This window comes from Dipodomys ordii, unplaced genomic scaffold (assembly GCF_000151885.1).
Source record: "Dipodomys ordii isolate 6190 unplaced genomic scaffold, Dord_2.0 Scaffold79, whole genome shotgun sequence".
Lineage (NCBI taxonomy): Eukaryota > Metazoa > Chordata > Mammalia > Rodentia > Heteromyidae > Dipodomys > Dipodomys ordii.
In genome coordinates this window covers 4,693,790-4,713,674 of record NW_012267295.1, presented here as the reverse complement: position 1 = coordinate 4,713,674, position 19,885 = coordinate 4,693,790, and the positions used below count along the sequence as shown (strand labels likewise).

Genomic DNA, 19,885 nt, shown 5'->3' with positions numbered 1-19,885 from the left:
TTAATCATGCTCTGCCTCCTCCTTGCTCTATGCCCTGGGACCACAACCCACAGCCCTGTGTGCCTTGCTGCTCTGCCCTCTGGGAGAAAGTGGCCTCCTCTGCTGACCAGAGCCCAAGTGGAGGTCCATCACCACCACAGTAGTACGAGTAGAGTGGGAAGAATCTGATCTGAGTTCAACTCCTCTTGGCTGGATGCTGGTAGTTCATGCCTGTAATCCTAGAGAGTTCAGTAACAATCATGGTTCAAAGCCAGGTGCTGGTGGCTCACACCTGTAATCCTAGCTACTCAAGAGGCTGAGATCTGAAGGTCGCAGTTTAAAGCCAGCCAGGGCAGGAAAGTCTGTGAGACTCTTCTCTCCAATAAAATACAAAAAGAAAGAAAGGAAGGCAGGCAGGCAGGCAGAAAATGTAGTTTACACACACTCTGGGCATGGTTAGAAGTGTTTGGCAAGCCTTCATTGTTCAATTTTGGGATCTTCCCCCCTCCCTCAGAACAGGAATGTATTTGGTGACAGTACTTTGAGAGAGTGACTGTTAAAATGAGGACATTTCCCAGCATGGGTGGCTCCCTCCTGTAATCCTAGCTACCCAGGAGGAGGCTGAGATCTGAGGATCTGAGGTTTGAAGCCAGCCAGGGAAGGAAGGTCTGTGAGAACTTAGGGGAGCTAGAAAGGGACTGTTTCTTCTCCATAAGGAGGCAGGGGAAGGCAAGGATGGGTGAGAGACAGTGACCTCCCAGCATTCTCTATAGTTGGCTGCAGATGGGCCCCAGCTCAGCCCCAGTTAGTAAGCACAGCGGTATAGCAGGGGTGTCTTAGCTCCCCAGAAACACTCCCATGGCTGCCGTGGGAAGGGGAAGGGCAGTCATAATGGCTGAGGTGGGGAGACGATTCAGGGCAAATTCCACTGGGCATTCTCCAGGGGTGAGGTCAGCCACTGTAGCTCCCCAGGGCTGTCTGACCTAGAGCAAGACTGGCCGGGAGCAGGGATCAGGGGAGATGCAGGGCCCCATGCAAGGTCCTCAGCTGGGACAGGGCTGACCCTCTCATGGGGGACTGAGAGCTTGATCTTGGACGCTCCCTTCAGGGGCTGCAGCTTAGAGGAAGGGGGGGCCAAGGAGGAGAAAGAGCCACTAACACTGCTGAGCTCCTTCTTGCCCTAAAGTGCTTCCATCTACTGTGACACTTGATTCCCCCCCAGGACCTCATGAGCCCCAACTGCAGGGGTGCAGTGGGGGCCCATTATAGTGAACACCTTGCCCAGAGGAAAAGCAGACTAACCAGAGGGTAAGAGCATCAACTTTGCAATCACACAGGTATGAGTTGGAATCTCAGCTCAGACACCTGTCCATGGGACATGACTTATGCACACTGAGCTTCAATTTTCCTCATCTGTAAAATGGCAGCAGTAATTGTCTGCCTCTGGAGCTTGTTGTGAGGACTCAGGTGTTGGGGTGATATGCACTGACCCCCATTTTACTTATGTGCAATAGCCTCAAATGGTGACTTGCACAAGGTCCCATAGCTAGCAGGTGCAAGGGCAGGAGGTGTGTATGTGTGTGTACTGGGGCTTGAACTTCTGGCTTTTTGTTCAATAATTGGAAATAAGTCTCATAGACTTTTCTAGCTTAGCTGGTGTGTGTTTGTGTGTGTGTGTGTGGTTCTAGGGCTTGAACACAGGGCCTGGGCACTGTCATTGAATTTCATTTTGCTCAAGCCTATCACTCTACCACTTGAGCCACATTTTTGGCTTTTTTTGGTAGCTAATTGGGGATAAAGAATCCCACAGACTTTCCTGCCCAGGCTGGCTTCAAACTGCGATCTTCAGATCTCAGCCTCTTGAGTAGCTAGGATTACAGGTGTGAGCCACCAGCACCTAGCTTTGAACCACGATTCTTACTTAGATCTCTAGGATTACAGACATGAACTACCAGCATCCAGCCAAGAGGACTTGAACTCAGATCAGATTCTTCCCACAGGGGCTGGGAAGGTGGCTCAATGGTAGGGCACTTGCCTTGCTTGCCTGAGGCCCTGGGTTCGATTCCTCAGCACCACATAAAGAAAAAAGCCAGAAGTGGCGCTGTGGCTCAAGTGGTAGAGCATTAGCCTTGAGCTGAAGAGCTGAGGGACAGCGCCCAGGCCCAGAGTTCAGGCCCCACGACCGGACCCAAAAAAAAAAAAAGATTCTTCCCACCCTACTCATACCCTTAGCTTCCAAAAACTGGAGAGGTGAAGCTCCTGCCAACCAAAGGCCCTGATTTCCCAGAGACTCTGGGGTCAGGGTTCAAGGTCATGCTTGCTGCAGTGTTCCAGGCAGCGGGGAGGAAGCCATGGTGGCTGCCAGCATCCTGTCTACCGTTATTGCAGCCATGGCATTGTTTTCTAGGCCCTACCCAGCCCAGGGCCGCACATTAGGGATTTCCGCAGCCTGGCCAGAACTGCCTTCACTTTCTGGAAAAGCTTTCCCCAGGTGGCAGGGAAGGGGGCCAAGCTGACCCCTTGGCCCCTGGTTAGGCCAGGTCTGCTTGGAAGGGCCATGATGATGGCATTGACAGTGTCCTTTTGGTCTGGACCTGGTCCCCACTTCCTCAGAGACACAGCCCCTCCTACTCATCTCCTGTAGCCCAAGGAGAAAGGGTGGGGCTTCACTGTTTTGGAGAGCTTGGGAGCCAATCCTAGCCCTACCCAAGGGCATGCCAAGTCTCCCTTTCCTGAGCCCTCATCTGAATCTTCTGCCACCAGCCTGGGGTCTTTGAAGCTAAGTTCATTTATGGGCATGGTCAGATGCTTTACCAAAGATTTTCTATTCCAACCGCTCCTAAATGCAAATCTTTTTTTTTTTTTTTGCCAGTCCTGGGGCTTGAACCCAGGGACTGGGCACAATCCCTGAACTGCTTTTGCTCAAGTCTAGCACTCTACCACTTGAACCACAGTGCCACTTCTGGCATTTTCTGTTTATGTGGTATTAAGGAATCAAACCCAGGGCTTCACGTATGCTAGGCAAGCACTTTACCACTGAGCCACATTCCCAGCCTGCAAATCACTCTTGATGGGGAGCTGTTCCTCAGCCTTGCTTCTCCCTGCTCTGTCTCTTTTGTGACTGGGAGACCAGCTGGAGAGACTCTATAGAAAATAGACAGGCACTCAGGGCTGGGAAGGTGGCTCAGTGGTAGAGTGCTTGCCTAGTAGGCATGAAGCCCTGAGTTTGATTCATCAGTACCACACACACAGAAAAAGCTGGAAGTGGCGCTGTGCTACAGTGCTAGCCTTGAGCAAAAAGAAGCCCAAGGACAGTGCCCAGACCCTGAGTTCAAGCTCTAAGACTAGAAAAAAAAAAAAAGACAGGCACTCCCAGTTAGTGACTTTGTCACCACATGCTACCTTTCCTGTGCCTCGCTACCTGGTGGTGGAAGTTGGCAGCAGCTAAACTCCTCCCTGCTTCTTCCTGGCCCTGGAGCCAAGGGGATATCCAGAGACCACACTGGGGCTGCTAGTGCCCCGCGGCCTATGCCTGAGGTCAGCACCTGGAATTAGACAAGCTCACCCTGAGAAAGGCTTCTGCTCACAGCCGGTGACTCACAGCCACCCCAGTTAACCAGCAGGCCAGAGGCTCGCCTTGCATGGTGAAGCCATGGGGAGGGGGTGGCATTGCTGGCCTCGCCCAGCTCACCTTTCCCACTCAGAGATAGGCCAGGTGCCCATTTGTCAACATTCCTTTTGAGACTAGACCTTGGGCAAGTCAGTTTTTCTGGACGGTTATTTCACCTACAACGTGGAAATAATGCTTGCCTCACAAGAGTGGAATTAGATGAGGTAATGTGTGTAGAAAGTTCTGGGTGAAGGGCACCTTTTAAGGAGTAGCAGAGGTAGAGCAGGAAGCCCCACCCCCTGCTCATTGGGTGAGATTACTCAACCCTGGCTGTGTAAACAGCCCTGATGGTTTACGAGATATGGCCCAGCACAGGATGATCCAGGGAAGACGCTTTAGTTTGAAATCCCTGGTAGGCCAGTCATAAGCCACATGACCTGGGCCATAAACTGGGTAACCTGTGGTTCACGCCTGTAATGCTAGCACCTCAGGAGGCTGCGATGTGAAGATCTCAGTTCAAAGTCAGCCCATGCAGATAAATCCATGAGCTTCTAATCTCCAATTAACCAGCAAAAAGCCACAAGTGGAGCTTGTGTGTGGAAGAATAGGCTGGCAATGTGGCTCAGTGGCAGAGTGCTCGCCTAGCATGCAAAGCCCTGGATTTGATTCCTCAGTACCACATAAACAGAAAAAGACGGAAGTGGTGTTGTAGCTCAAGTGGTAGAGTGCTAGCCTTGAGTAAAAGCAGCTCAGGGACAGTGCCCAGGCCCTGAGTTCAAGCCCCAGGACTGGCAGACATATATACACACACACACAACAAAACAAAAAAACCCCACTTAAACAAAAAAGTGGTAGAAAGCCAGGCACCGGTGGTTCACACCTATAATATTAGCTACTCAATAGGCCGAGATCTGAGGATCACAGTTCAAAGCCAGCCCAGGCAGGAAAGTCTGAGACTCTTATCCCCATGAAACCACTAGAAAACAGGAAGTGGAGCTGTGGCTCAAGTGGTAGAATGCTAGCTTTGAGCTGAAGAGCTCAGAGACAGTGCCTAGGCCCAGAGTTCAAGCCTCATGACTGACTTAAAAAAAAAAAGTGGTAGAATATCAGCCTTAACAGTGCCCAGACCCTGAGTTCCAGCCTCATTGACGGTGCGTGCATACATGTATACACACATGCACACACACACCAACACCAACACCAACACGGGACTTGTGTGGAGCAGGAGCGCAAAACTCTAACACTCCCCTCAGGGCCGCCTCCTGAACATGCCTCCACTACTGCCAGCTGCTGCCAGATCTGGCCCCGGGGGTCATCCAGGGACCCGCAGCCTACATCCTCGAAGTATCCAATCTTGTGAGGAACAGGCCACTGAGCCAGAGCAGCAGTTCGGCACAGGGAGATGGAAGGGAAGTTGGCTTTCTTGGCAGACAAGCCTGGCTGGCCTGACACACTCCATGTCCAGGGAACTGGGATAGGATGGGTGAAATGTGGTCCCCAAACTTAGGACATTCTCCACAAATGCAAGTGTGGTAGACCCTGTTGGTCCAATATGTAGAACATGTCCATGTGGAAACCCACCTCAGTCCCATGACGTCATGTCTGGGCAGTGGGGACACTGCCTCAGGAGGGCAGGGCAGGTGGGCAGCTCCAGCACTGCAGGCACTGGGGACAAAGCACTCTCAGGACAGGCCACCCAGGGAAGTGGACAGGCAGCGGTGCACAGTAGCCTGACAACACAAGCGGCTGGCAGTACGAACCCTGGTTTTATTGGTCTAATTTGTTCACAGTCGGGCCTCCTGCCCTGAGAACCAAAGGGCTGGCTAATGTAGCCCCATGCCTCCCTCTCTGCCCTGTGCCTGGAAGGCAGGGAGGGGAGCAGGGGTGGCTGCAGGGGGACAAGCGTGGGGCTCAGGTCTGCCTTTCACAGTAGAAGGTTCGAAGGGGGTCATATAAAGTTCTTTATTACAGACCTACAAGAAATGAGAGAACTATATCGTACTCTCATTCATGTGGCTTCTTGTTTCCTTCTTATTTTCACAAAACAGCAGCAGGAGAGGAAAAGGCAGAGGCAGATGAGCCCAGCTGGGAATTTGGATCAGGACCGAGGGGGAAGGAGGACTGAGCTGCCTCTGCCTGGACCGTCGGCTGCAGGCTGCCTGGGCTCTCGGGCTTCCTGGGGAACCGCAGCAGGCCCTAGAGGGAGCAGACAAAAGGAGATGGGCAGGAAGACGACGCCCCGCATCTGCAGCAGCACCCCTCCTCTGCAGCTGCCCTGGCAGTGGCCAGCTTGGGACCACTGGTCCACAGGGGCCAGAGGGGAGGGGCTGGCAGCAGGGCTGAGTTCTACTGGGCTCCTCCCTGGGACGGGGTCCCAGGTGGGCTAGGGCGGTCAGGACTCTGCCCTGCCTGTCAGCCAATCAGCTTCTTCAGGAAGGCCTCCAGTTGATCCTCATCCTTGATGCCCACAAACTTGTCCACCACATCCCCGTTCTTGATGGCTAGCACGGTGGGCACAGCTGACACCTGGATGGGGGAGAAGATGGAGTTCAAGTCACAGGCAGATGAACGCATCTCTAGCGTCATTCCCAAGCTTTTGTGGGGAAGACTTGGCACATCCTGATCAGGGACAGCTGAGGCCAAAGGTGGGGCTGAGAGAGAGGGGCTCTTCCCTTGGTGCGGGGCCTGGGGGCCACCCGCTGGGGAAATGTGTTCCACAGCAAGCTCTCAACAGAACTCTCCTTCCCAACCACACATGACTGACTCACTGGCCCAGTGGTTTGGCCAGAATGCCAGGGGCTGAAAATACCCCATGCAGCTGCAGGCCGGGGCGGTCCTGGGGGAGCCCAAATCCCGCTGTGTGGCTCACAGCCACATCATGCTTCCCGGCCTTGCAGCGCTCCTCCATAAACCCAGGATGATGACGTCTACTTTTAGTGTTTGGGACTGGGACTAAAGATTTGTGTGGGAAGCTGAGGGACTGGGCCTGGGGCTCTGGGGCTGGTGGACTTGCTCTACTTCACCACACGAAGTCTCTAGCCACATCACAAGCCAAGACACGAGACTTCTGGTAGAGTGCAGGCATACTGCAGGCCAAGCCTCTGCACAGGACCTGGCAACGAGTGTTGGAACCTGGCAGTATGACTGGCATACAGTGGGCACTCAGTAAGTGGTGGCACAGGGGGTCCAGGAGGAACACTTCAACACACTGCTGTGACTGCCCAGCAGGGCCCGGAACCGTGGGCTCCAACTGTAGCCTCCGATTGTACTGGGTGGTATGGGAGGAAGGCGCAGCTATACACAACCTGAAGCCTGCTAAGCTGGAGGCAGATGGGCAGGGTAGAGGTCTTCCTGGTTTGTGATTGGGCCCCTAGGGATTCCACAGAATGCTGACCAGGCCAGACCCTGCTGTCTGGCATCTGAGAAAACGTCAACAGAATGAGACAAACGCGGACTTTCTTTACATATAGGTTAGTCACGAAGCAACGAGGGAGCATCCACAACCCCACTGGGCCTTGCCCAGCCTGAGCGCTGGACTAGCCGGGGTTACCCCTGGGAGGTGAGATTTTCCATCAGTGTTCAGAAGTTACCAAGGAGAGCGGAAAGCAGGTCCGGCTGCCCAGCCCCTCAGCCCTCGCTCCTCTGTGGGCACCGCTCCTAATGGGCGCACAGAGGACCAACAGCAGGCAGGATGATGGTCTTGGCCCTTGCTAGGCCCCCTGGGCCCCTTTAAGGACTATCCTGGCACGGAGTGTCAGCTGACACTTCTCAGAGGGCTTGTACCAACAGAGGCCCACCGCGGTGTCCCTGCTCATAGCCTCCCTGCTGGCTCCTGACTGGTTATACACCCTGGCATGGGTGGTGGCATTAAGACTGAAGGCCCTGCGCAAGGCTTATCCAGCTCCAGGCCACACTACTGGATGGCCTCCTGCGCCCTCTAGTGGCTCGCAGAGGAGCAGCAGACCCTCAAAGAGGACAACACAGGTGAAGTAGAAACTCTACTGCAGGCTTCCAACTTAGCACCTTGGTAGACATATCCTGTCTTGTCTCTAAAATAAAACATTTCATAGTCTGTTTGCATGGATGAGACTGGAGCAATGAAACCTGCTGAAGGACTGTGAGACTGATCAGGATACATTGTATACTCTGTGGAGTTTGTTGCAATGCAGGCTAAAAAAAAAGAAAGCCCACCCTATTCTATATGTAGCAATGGTCATTAAGAAGAAGTACATAGGTGAGTGCTGGTGGGTTGGTGGCTCATGCCTGTAAGTCTAGTTACTCTGGAGGCTGAGACCAGGAGGATCATAGTTTGAAGCCAGCCTGGGCCAAAAAAAGTCTCCGACTTCCTTTAGCTAGCAAAAATGCTGGACAGGAGACACTCAGAGTTAAGTTCAATAGCAAACAAACCAGCAATAACAAACACTAAGAAAGATCCAAAATTCAAAATGATACTTGATGTCATGGTTTATGGTGTGGTCTTTGGGCTGGGAATGGACTTCAGTGCATAGAACCTGCCTAGCATGTTCCATCCTCAGTACTGGGAAATAAAAACAAAACTAAATGGACAGAATCTTTCTAATGAATTTAGTGCTGGAATTGGGGCTTGAATTCAGGGCCTTATAATCGTTTGTCTTTCTCGCTTATGGCTAGCACTCTACCAGAACTATACCTCTAGTCCCTACAGAGAGGGACTCTTCTGGACCCTTGCACTGTCTGGCTTCTAAGAGTGATCCTCAGATCTCAGCTTCCTGAGTACCTAGGATTATAGGTGTGAAGCATCGGTGCCCAGCTGGGGAGAGGGTCTTTTTTTGTGTCCTCTAAGGAGGACACTGCACTCAATGGGATGGCTTGGAGAGGAGCTCCATCCAAAACACTACAGGCTATCTGGGCTGTGACTGGAGGCAATGGCTTTGCTGCTCCAGGCTGGAGCCAGTGAACATGCTGCCAGTAAGTGCCCAGGTCCTTGGCATACTGTCCTGGAGCACTGGTAGGAGAGAAGCAGTGACAGAGCAAGTTTATGGCATGCATGGTGGCCATGCATATAATCCTAGCACTAGGGAGGCAGAGAGAGGAGAATCCAGAGTTTGACACTAGCTTAGACCACATATTGAGACACTATCTCAAACAACAAAAGACAGTTTCAGTCTCAGTTCTGGCTGGGTCAAAGGAACTGAGGGGCTGGTGAGAAGATGTGCTGAAATGTGCTGTGTCTGTGGAGAACTCAGCGCAGGCATGTCTGCATATGTGTGTACCAGCAACCCCGCAAGGCCACTGAGCTCAAGGTCCTTGCCAGGTTTTCTCCCCTAGTCACCCTCGCTAACTCGGCTAGGACACTATGACATGAGAAGCTGCTACCTGCAGGCGAGACACTAAGGCAAAAACCCTGTCACTCGGGGAGCTTTTTTTTTGGGGGTGGGGTGGGGGGAGTCTTGGGGCTTGAACACAGAGCCTGGGCACTATCCTGGGTACTAGGGCTTAGTGGCAACTTCTTGTTCATTGCGTAAGACTGTTCATATAGCACAGGTGTGAAGGAAGGAGAGAGAGGGGTAGGAGGAGCCTGCCATGCCACCGGCCCAGGACTTGGAGGTAACTCACACCCACAATCCCACTCAGGAAGCTGAGCTCTGAGGATCAAGGTTAAAAGCCAGCCTAGGCAGGAAAGTCCCTGAGGCTCCAAGTAACCACCGTAAGCCGGTCTGTGGGCTGGGAATGAGGCTTACTGGTAGAGTGCTTGCCTAGCATGCACGAAGCCCTGGGTTTGATTCCTTAGCACCACATAAACAGAAAAGGCTGGAAGTGGCACTGTGGCTTGAGTGGTAGAGCGCTAGCCTTGAGCAAAAGAAGTTCAGAGACAGAGCCCAGGCCCTGAGTTCAAGCCCCAGGACTGGCAAAAAAAAAACAAAAAAACAACAACAGCGGAACCTGTGGGGGCCCCAGGACCTCTGGCCCTGGATTCCTGCCAGAAGGTTGCACCCCCACGCTGGCAGCTACTAGAGGTCCAGGGTCAGGGACAGGCAAGCAGGCAAGCAAGGGGAATCCCAAAGGTCGAAGGCCCCATCTGACTGAGCCATCAATGGAAGTTTCTGAAATAACAGCCACCCCTCATCCCTCCCCCAGAGCCCTTGTTAGCTGCCTTGGCTAACAAGTCCAAGGACAGCCTTGGGTCAGTGGCCAGAAGCCAGGGCTATCTGTGGTTTTGCCTACCCAGCATCTACCTCCCCTGCTCTCACTGAAGGGGAAACTGTCAGAGTTCTCATGCTGCCCCTGCCTCATTTCCTGAGGCAGAGGTGGGGGTGGGCCAGGAGGGGTTGGCTGGAAGATAAGTACCTCTCCTTCAGATGGTCTGGTGGGAGTTGAGCCTGGGCCAGCAAACTGAAAGCTATTTCAAAATACCACGAGTCTGGAATGGGTACAAATACACATTCATATTCTTTTCTCTCTCCAAATTTGAGACAGGGCCTCACTGTGCAAACCAAGTTCAACTTGCCATCCTTCAGCTTCAATCCGGGGATTAGTGCTCCATGCCTGGAACCCACAAATGCTAAATACAGAGTTCTGTGTGTGCGTGTTAGGTCAGCCATGGATCTTGAACCCAGAGCCTGAGTGCTTTCCTGGAGCTTCTTTGCTTAAGGCTAGCACTCTACTACTTTGAGTCATAGCTCCACTTTCAGCTTTTGGTAGTTTAGTGGAGATAAGAGCCAGCCTGGGCTGGCTTTGAACCACAGTCCTCATATCGTAGTCTCCTGAGTAGCTAGGATTACAGGTGTGAGACACCAGTGTCTGGCAAGTTCCTGTTTTCTTTTTAGCAAGAATTTATTTTAGTACAAAAGGGTTAAAGCCGGGAGAAATGGAGGCAAGAGAGACATTTCCAGAGCAGGAAATGGGAGCTAAGGACTCTGTCTCTTCTTTCTTTAAAACATGGTGAGAGCCAGACCAAACAGGTCTGTGAGCCAGAACTGGCCCATAGGCTGCCAGGTGTGACCTTAGCTCTGTAAGACTGTCTTCAGCCAGGGTGTCTGACCAACCTTCCCATCCCCATTCCTCTGCTGTCTGCCTTCTTATTCCAGACTGCACCGTTCGCTCAGACACCTGGCCACACAGAGCTCCTTTTCTCCATTGGAGATGGTCTCTAGGGCCCAGAGGACATCTGCTGTAGGCACTCAGCTAGCTCATGGGTTTGGAATTTGATGTCTGCTCTGTCTGGTGGCTCTTTTAAAGCCCTCCCTCCCCTCAGTTCTTTGCTCTTATGTTCATTTCTCAGTGAGATCCTCTCCAGCCCCTACCACCCTCGGAAATGTTTCAGATTTCAGACTTTTTTTGCTGGAATAGATAGATAGATAGATATAGACTTTACTGGCTAAGTAATCCAAATCTGCTAAAATCTACAAGTCTTTGAGCACCTGAACCTAAAACAGGGATCTGTACCCTGTGACCCACAGGCCAAAGTCTGGCTGCTGCCTGGTTTTATAAGTGCTGTTTTAGGGGACAGACCATGCCACGCCCCCATCCCCTCTTCCACAGTGTGCGGAATTAAACGGCAGGCCTCGTGCCTGCTAGACCCGTACTCTACTCTACGACTTAAGCCACACCCTTGGCTCAGCCACACCCTGCTGTTTTTGCAGACCTGTCTATGGCTGCTCTGGCTGTGAGGAGAGCCAGGGCACAGCAGAGGCCACTGGCCTGCAGCGTCCACATTCCTCCCACTTACTCCGTTAGGGAGAAAGTTGGTTGGCTCCTGAGTGTTGATTTTGTCAGTGTCTGCATGGCTAGATCCTGGGCATCAAGTAACAGGGTCTGACAACTGAAGGACTCTTACCCTTCTGAGCCCACAATGCAAAGCAACCTGTCTACCTAATATCCTGTGGTGACAGACTGAGAAACGAGTGGAGACAGGATCTCCTTGTTTGTGTCAGAATCCTGCATGCCTGACACATGGTGGGGCTCACAAACTGCTAAGTGAAGGTGAGGGGAAGGAGGAAGGGAAGGGGGAAGGAAGGGGGAAGGAAAGGGGGGAAGGGAGGCAAGCAGCAAGGTCCCAATGCTAAGAGAGAACAGCCCGGTGCTCGAGATCATACTAGCCATCTCCTAAAGTGGGAGAGACAAGGACTCCAGACTCCTGAACACTCCAGAAAATCCCCCAGACATGCCCTTTACTGGCTACCTGGTAGTCCCTGTGCCCACCCTTGCTGGCCCCTGTGTGCCCATACCTCATACTCTATGGCAAGGTCTGTGTGGTCGTCGATGTCCACCTTGGCCATCACCACCTTCCCGTGCTGCTTGGCCACCATCTTCTCTAACCTGGGCCCCAGGATCTTGCAGGGGCCACACCACCTTGGCAGGTGAGAAAGGACACATAGTCAGTTCAAGGAGTGCTCGTTCACCACTTCATTTATTTTCTCTCCAGAAGCCCCCCCCCCCGACCTCAGCACTAAGGGAGGAAAGGTAAAATCTAGGAGTGCCTACAATATATCAGTCATCCTGCTGATACCGTCTCAGCTCAGACTGCGCAGAGAGCCTTGAGAAAAGGCATCTTCCAAAGAAACTCAGGTCCACATGAGTTAGGGGACTTATGCAGATGACAAGGCTGGTAAGAAGCACAGCACAAGCCGGGCTTGGTTGTTTAAGCTTGTAAAGCCCAGCACTTAGGAAGCAGGATGACTGCAAGTTTGAGGCCTGCTAGGCAACACAGTGAGACACCTGTGTTTAAAAAATAACCAACCACCAGGACTGTAGCCAAAGGTTGTTCAGTTCTCTTACCATCCCTAGGTGACTTCACTCCCTAAGCCCATGTCAATTACTCTAACTGCCCTGCACACACACACACACACACACACACACACACACACAGAGGTAACCTGTTGGCAGTGTTGGGGGGAAGGGGACATATCTCTTCTAGAACACATTGCAGTGATCTCTACATAGGCACTAAGGCTATGCCTGGTAATGAATGGATAAATTCACGCCCTTTATCTGACTTCCTTGTTGAAGAAAATGAGACCTCATCAGTCATGTTACAAAAGATCCCTCTGAAACAGGGCAGAAACCTCTGTCTTCTGGCTGAAACTTTATTAGTCTTTATTTTTTTTTATTACTTTTTTGTGCTGGTACTGAGGCTTGAACACAGGGCCTCGGTGCTGTCCTTGAGCTTTTCTTCTCATGGCTATCATTCTAGTGCTCTATCACTTGAGCCACAGCTATTCTCAGCCTTTAAAAAATCCTTTCCATGAACCAGGTGTGGTGCTGCCTGCCTATGATCCAGCCTGGGTTATACAGTGAGATCTTGCTCCCTACCCCTCCACACCAAATTTCCATTCAAAGATTTCAATTAATGAATCTACAACAGCTAGAAGCCCAGTCTGTAACACCTTATCTCCCACTACAAGAACACCATCGGCCTGCCCCTGGCAACACAACGAGTCAAAAAGAACCAGAAGGAAACCAAACAGTATGCCAGAGACTGGCCCAGAAAACTTCCCAAGGTCTATCAGATGACCTTGGTTCTGCACAGAAGATACTATTCTAATGGGTGTCTATTTGTTTTTTGTTTTGTACATAAGATCTAGCCAGACCCCAAAGGTCTACAAATGAAGGCCAGACTAAAAATCAAGCCACAGTCATTCACAAACACCTACTGTTCTTGCCTATCCAGCACAATGGACAATGGACAATGCTAAGGTAGTATTGATAGTATTTTTTTGCCCATTTTCCCCACAGCTTTAGTGATGTTTAAAAAAAAAAAATCAACTCATCTGCAGGGCCTGGAACTACTTGGTATATGCTGCAAGCCAAGTACAGGATACATGTTTTTTTAACACTGATTCTAGTCAGTTTTGAAAACTTCACTGACCTGTCTCCTACCAAACTACATACTTACTTTTTTTGTAAGTTTTACCAAGGATTTATTTTAGCATAGTACAGTTAAAAGTAGGGAGAAACAGATAAAAAGAGAAATATTTCCTGTTTTCCAAAGAAGAAAGAAATGACAGTTAAAGACTCAAAATGATGGCTCCTAACTGAAGCTTTTATGCTTTTTGAGCTGGAGAAAATAATGTAATCATGTCAAACTAGCAACTCCCAATCCTTAGACAATGGTTTTGGGTGGGTAACGAGGTCCACCCAAAACTCAGAACACTTCAGGTCCTTCCTTTCACCAGACAATCCTTTCATTCTTTCTGCCTCTGCCCATTTATGGAGTTTTACCTTTAAAAGGAAAAGGCAAGCTAGGTACCACTGCCTCACATCTGTAATCCTAGCTACTCAAGAGGCTGAGATTTAAGAATCAAAGCCAGCCCAGATAGAAAAGTCTGTGAAACACCATCTGCAAATAACCAGCAAAATGCTGAACTGGAGGTATGGCTCAAGTGGTAGAGCACCATCTATTGAGTAAGCAAACAGAGTAAGAGCCTGAGATTGAGTTTAAGTCCTTGTCAGGGCATCAAAAAGGGTGGAAAAAATTAGAGAGCCCCTCCCGTTTCTCCTAATCTTATCAACTTAACTTAAAAAGAAAGGATAGTGGTTTGATGAGAGGGGAACCTAGGGCAGGGTAGGCAAGAATTTTAAGATAAGACCCCATTACTCACTGTGCATGGAAATCCACAACCACTGGCGTCTCACTGTTCACGACTCGGTCCTGAAAGTCAGGTCCATCCTGGATATTGAAGGTGGTTAAACAGACTCTGGTGGTGGATATTGTCCGGGCTGGGCTGGGTGTTAGTGTCAGGCCCCCAGGACTGCACTGTGGGCTCTGCAGGGCTCCGGAGGGGAGAGCCCACCGACCCTGAGGGAGCTTCCTGGAGATGACAGAGGTCAGGCACCTCCTCAGGAGAAATCGTTGAGCCATCTGTGAGGGAAAGAGGCGGGAGAGCTGGGACACACAGTAACAGAGTCCCATAAAGCAAAAACAAACGAACACAGTGGGAGTATGGGGAGGAAGCTCAATAACATGGAGAACTGGAAAGGCAGAATGTAAGGAAATAATATATGACTTCTGGGGTCAAAGAGGGGAATGAGAATGAAAGGAAAGAAGGGACACGAGCAAAAAGTTGACAGCCAAGAAGAAATCAAGGTGTAGGTGGAATAAAAATAAAAAACACAGATTGACAGGCATCGCTGGAACCCAGGCCTGGCCCGTCCGCAAAGCCTTTATTCTATCGATTTTTTCCCTTTAAGTTAGGAGAGGGGAAAGGGATCTATTGAAGGACGCAAGCTATTCCAAGAACACAGGGCCCGGAGCGAGGGGGAACCAAAGGAAAAGAGAGACGTCTGTGGGAGGAAGCCAAAAGGAAGGCACCCGGAGCTTGGATGCCGCCGGGGACTCGGGTTCTCCGGATGGGCAGGGTGCCCTCACCCGGGCTCTCCGCCCTTCCGTCCGCCAGCCCCCGAGGAGCGCGCCCCCGATATGCTCCCGCCCGCCCCGAGCCGCCCCCGAGCCTCCCGCGGCCTCCTACCTCCCAGCAGCGCGAGCGGAAGGATGCACGGCCCGCCCGCCCCGCCTGTCAAGGGCACCTCCTGCCGTCACTTCCTCAGGGGAGGGCCTTTCTAGCGTCACTTCCGGCAAGTGCTACCGGGTGGGCGTTTCTCCACAACTTGAAAGGCGGCTCGGGTTTTTTCCACCAATAGGGACTCGCTACGGGGTGGAGCCTCAGTGGGAACCGGAAGAACTTGCAGATCTGGAGGAGGGACCGAATGAGAGGGGGGGGGAAAGGGGCGGGACCAGCGCCAGGGGGAATGTGAGGTAGAGAACCGCTGCCCGAAGGCCGGGTTCAAGGTTTGGGAACTTTGTGCTGCTTTTACACCATCCATCCCTTGATCTTGTCGCCCAGCGACCCCCCCCCCGTCCCTCCCACAGGTGCTGCAAGGTTGTCTTCCTTACCTTACAAAGAAAGAAGCCAAGTCTCCCGGGTCCCGCACGCTGCAGCGGTCTGGGGGTTGTGGAGCCAATCGAGTTCCCACGAAGTGGCATGAAGGGCTGAGCCCGGCGTTCTTTCAGGCCCTTCGAGCTTGAGTCCCTAGGTAAAGTGCAGGCCCCATAAACCTGTCAGGGCCTAGGCCCTTCCCTGCCCCAGTCCCACCCCCATTGCAAGAGTAACGGAGGCCTAGGCGCTGTGTGTCCCAGGCTGGTGTCAAGGCTACCTACTTGTACCTATGTGCCAACCTTTCAAGGCCTTACCGTTCCAAGAACACGATGCCTATGTCCTCTTCTGCTTCTTGTCTTAATTTTGAGGTGTTTCTTTCTCCACTCGGTAGAACCCCTCCTTACATCTCTGAGCAGCATTAATGGCTTCCTCCTCGTTTCAGGGGTTTATTCACTACCCTTCATAACACGTTGCAGGGTCACTTTTCCAACAGGGATATGTGGTTCTTCATCTCTGAATGGTCAGTGCCGACCTGGTACAGTGCATTATGCACAGAAGGTGATTACTAGATAATTACTCCCTCAGGGATTCAGATAAACTCAATTCGGGGATTTGGTTGATAAGTATCTCAGGGATTGATTTACAGGCAGAAGGGTTAAGTCATTTGTCCAGGGCAAGAAGCTCATTATCCAGACCTGGCATCTCACACCTGTAATCTCAGCCATTTGAGAGGCAGAGATTAGAGAATTGAGACTTGAGGCCAGCCAAAAGAAAAGCTTTTTGAGACTATTGCAACAAAGAAATTAAGTGGGTGGTATGTATGTGTAATCCTATCTATGTGGGAGATATGGATAGGAATATTGTGGTCTGAAGCTGGCCAGAGCCAAAGCACCAGACCTTATCTGAAAAGTAACAAAAAGGCTGGTGTCTTGGCTAAAGTGCTTGAGCATTTGCCTAGGAAGTGAGCATGTGCATAGGAAGTGTGAGGCCCAGAATTCAAACTCAGTGTTGAGAAAGCTGAGTGCTAAAACTAGGCTCACCCCTGTAATCCTAGTTACTTGGGAAGCTGAGATCTGAGCTTCCTGGTTTGGATCCAGCCCAGGCAGACTAGTCAGTGAAATTCTCACCTCTAATTGACCTGCAAAAAGCCACAAGTGGATGTGTGGTTCAGGGGTTAGAATGCCAACTGCAAGGGCAAAAGCTAAGGAAGAGCTCCGGTTCCTGAGTTCAAGCCCCGGCTTACTGTCTTGTTTCTTTTTTTGGTTCCTCCTCACTCTACTGTCAATGTCTCCATAGCTTCCTTCAGGGCTTGACACATCATTGGAGTTATTCAGTGACTGTTTGTTCCCATGAGCAAAGAGATTTTACCCAAAACAACTTTTCTGGTTCCAAACCCCATTTCCTTCATCCCGTTACACCAGCCCTATCTAAATGACTGCCGTGCTTTCTTCCAGCTCATCTTGGCCACATTGTGCTAAGATTATTCGTCCTCAGTCCATCTGCCAGGTTCAGTGCTGCCCAGGTGTGTTACTCCTGGCTAGGGGGAGGGACTTCCTTGGAACAGGTCCACTTGCCCTGGCCAGCAGTTGCCATGGCAACCCTATTTAGTGGTGCCTTGTTCACTGGTTAGGTCAGGTCTTCACAGGCATGGTTTCTGTTCATGTTCTCTGACATTGCCTGGGCCTTTGGGCTCACCCAGGACAAAAACCCACAATAAAATCAGACTCCAGATCCCCTAGCTCCTCCTGAGGTCAGACTCTCTCCCTGCAGCTGCTCCTGATCATACCAACCACCATCTGGCAAGGCTGCTCCTACCCTGGCCATTTTCATATCTGCATTTTTTTTTTTTTTAGTCTCCAGCACTTTCTCTTTCTCTTCTCCAGCCACCTGTCAGTCCTACTCAGCATTTTCACAGCAGTTTCTAGAGAGCCCATTTCCTTGCTCAGTTCACATTATGAATTCCAAAGCAGGACCTGTCCTGCTTATTCTTATTCCATAGTCTCTTTACCTCAATTGGCCTCTGGTTTTTCACCTGTCAGATGGGAAGAATACCCCATAGAGGGGCTGAGAGAATGTGGAGAGTACTGAACACAGAGGCCAGCTCAGTGTTAGTTCTGATGTCCCCTGGGGTCCTCTGTCCCCCTGCAGGGACACACAGGGCAGGCTGGACTCTCAGCCAAGGGCCCCTCAGTGACATGGTAACTCCTGTCCTGGCGTGGGCATGGCTCAGTCACCAGGCAGGCATGAGGCCTAGGTGAAGAAGCCCAAGGGCTTTGGGGCCTGAGGAGGAAAAGCTGGACTAAGCCTATTGAAGTGTTTTTGGATTGTGGAATGTGAGCCATAGGTTGATATGTGAAATCAGTTTAATGGGTTATAATCCAGTACTGGTGTTTGAACTAAGAACCTGTGCTCTTGTGTGGCTTTTTTTTCCGTTTAAGGCTGGTGTTCTACCACTTGAGCCACCTTCCACATCTGGCTTTTTGCTGGTTAACTAGATATAAGAGTCTTGGGGATTTTTCTGCCTGGACTACCTTTGAATCTCCATCCTCAGATCTTAGCCTCTTAGCCTCCTGAATAGCCAGGAGTACTGATGTGAGCCCCCAGTGCCTGGCTGTAATCTGTTCTGTTTTGTTTTTAGACAATAGAGTTCATAAGATCAGAGTGTGTGTGCCATGTGTTGTTGGTAGTACTTTATGAGACAATTGTTGCTGTCTGTCTACATGTCTGAGGGACCTTGGTTGTGATATTAAAATGCTTATCTTCCCGTGGATCACTGTCAAAAGCTTGGAAGCTCCTAATGTCTCAAAGCATTGCCAGATACGCGGTGTCATTGTCAGCGTCTATGTGGGTCAACTCACCAAATATCCTCCAGCACTGTGGGAGCAGCCTCTCTCCACCTCACAGAGTACACCTGGCACACAGAGCTTGAGGAGCTCGTGTAGGTCACCACAGAGGAGGAAGTAGAATCTGGAGGGTGCTATGCTGCCCTGGAAGGATTCTGTCTCCTCTCTAGCCTGCTGCCTCCCTCACAGCCTCCTGGGAACCAGCCAGGCAGTGTAGGACATGGGAGGACAGGCGCCATGCTCAAGCCTCCAGGATGCTGTGCTGGTGGTTGGGGCGGGCAGCCGCAGCTGCACAAGCAGCCACACGATGGCGGTGTGGCTCGTGGTTCTCACTGCTGCCTCTGCGGGAGGTGGGAGCCCAGGCCCCCTAAGCCCTGCAGGCCTGGATCCCTGGGGACTGACTGGCAAGGCAGTGGAAGCTTAGTGTCTGTGTGTCCCCAGGCATCATCATGGCTAGAGTGAGGCGCCATGAGAAAGAACCACAGAGAGGGGGTGGCTGGCCACGCTTAAGGGATGTCCCTAAAAGACCTTTTGTTTTCTGAATCCATTTTGATGGCAATTTTGTGACTTTTATGTTGTTACGAAACAATTCACATGGTGACTCACGTTTCAAGTCCCAGAAACCCACTTTGTGTTCAGATGTGATTCATGTTCTGTCCTGTTTCCAGCTACTGCACAATGTCCCCTTGAATGGCATGGCCATGGTGTAGGTGGGCACACACCCACACTCCTGGATCCAGAAGGCTAGTGCCCTCCGTGGGCACCTGCAGTGTGGAATGCCACTGGCTGTGGGGTGTGGCTCCTGTGGTTTCCTGGGCCAGAGCTGTCTCACATTTTGCTGGGCAGAGGTTGAGGAAGGAGGCACCAGCCCTCCAGATGTTGCCTCTCACCCTTTGATGCTGCTTCTTTGTCCTTCGGTAGGAGGCAGCCCAGGACAGAGAGATGAGCCTTGGGCTTGACTTGGAACCACTTCTTCCCCATGCTTTGACCTGTCCCACTGGGTGACCCTGGGTGAGTCCAACACACTTTAGCAATGTTGACTGTTCAGACAGGTGAGGCCCTACAGAGTAACCAGATAATGGCCTGGGTGTCTATAGTCCTTAGCACAGCCTTTCTACTTAACCTACTTTAACTTGGGGGGGAGGGGTCTGTACTGGGGCTTGAACTCAGGGCCTTGAGGACTCACTTGGCTTTTTTGCTCACAGCTGCCATTCTACTGCTTTGAGCTACCATGCCTTCCCTGTTGCCCCCTCTGCTAATTAATTGGAAATGAGTTCTATTTGGAGATCTGTCTGCTTACACTGGCTTTAAACCTCAATCCTCAGATCTCGGCTTCCTGAGTAGCTAGGATTATAGGTGTGGGCCACCAGCACCTGGCATTTTTAACTCACTTTATTCTTTTTTTTTTTTTTTTTTTGTCAGTCGTGAGGCTTGAACTCTGGGCCTGGGTGCTGTCCCTCAGCTCTTCAGCTCAAGGCGAGTGCTCTACCACTTGAGCCACAGCGCCACTTCCAGTTTTCTGGTGGTTTATTGGAGATAGGAGTCTCACAGTCTCTCCTGCCCGGGCTGGCTTTGAACCGCGATCCTCAGATCTCAGC

General features: G+C 51.4%; 1 protein-coding gene across 2 annotated transcripts; it reads right to left on the bottom strand.

The window, feature by feature from the left end:
* Positions 1–5,336: 5,336 nt before the first annotated feature.
* Txn2 (thioredoxin 2) lies at positions 5,337–15,143 on the bottom strand. Of its 2 annotated transcripts, XM_013024964.1 has the most exons (5): positions 15,037–15,107; positions 14,170–14,429; positions 11,797–11,920; positions 5,999–6,115; positions 5,337–5,785 (listed from the first exon to the last, which is right to left on the bottom strand). In XM_013024964.1, the coding sequence occupies exons 2-4, from the start codon at positions 14,427–14,429 to the stop codon at positions 6,002–6,004; spliced, it is 498 nt and encodes a 165-aa protein (XP_012880418.1). In that variant the 5' UTR covers positions 15,037–15,107; the 3' UTR covers positions 5,337–5,785; positions 5,999–6,001. The 2 variants fall into 2 exon arrangements, with proteins under 2 accessions (XP_012880418.1, XP_012880417.1); XM_013024963.1 differs by having other exon boundaries at positions 5,337–6,115; positions 15,037–15,143.
* Between the last annotated feature and the right edge of the window lie 4,742 nt (positions 15,144–19,885).

Coding starts and splice junctions, on each gene's coding strand:
- Txn2 (XM_013024963.1), bottom strand. CDS start 14,429: ATGGCTCAACGATTTCTCCTGAGGAGGTGCCTGACCTCTGTCATCTCC. Junction 11,921..14,169: donor GTTGTGGATTTCCATGCACA/GTGAGTAATGGG, acceptor TCACCTGCCAAG/GTGGTGTGGCCCCTGCAAGA. Junction 6,116..11,796: donor ACCTTGCCATAGAGTATGAG/GTATGGGCACAC, acceptor TCCCCCATCCAG/GTGTCAGCTGTGCCCACCGT.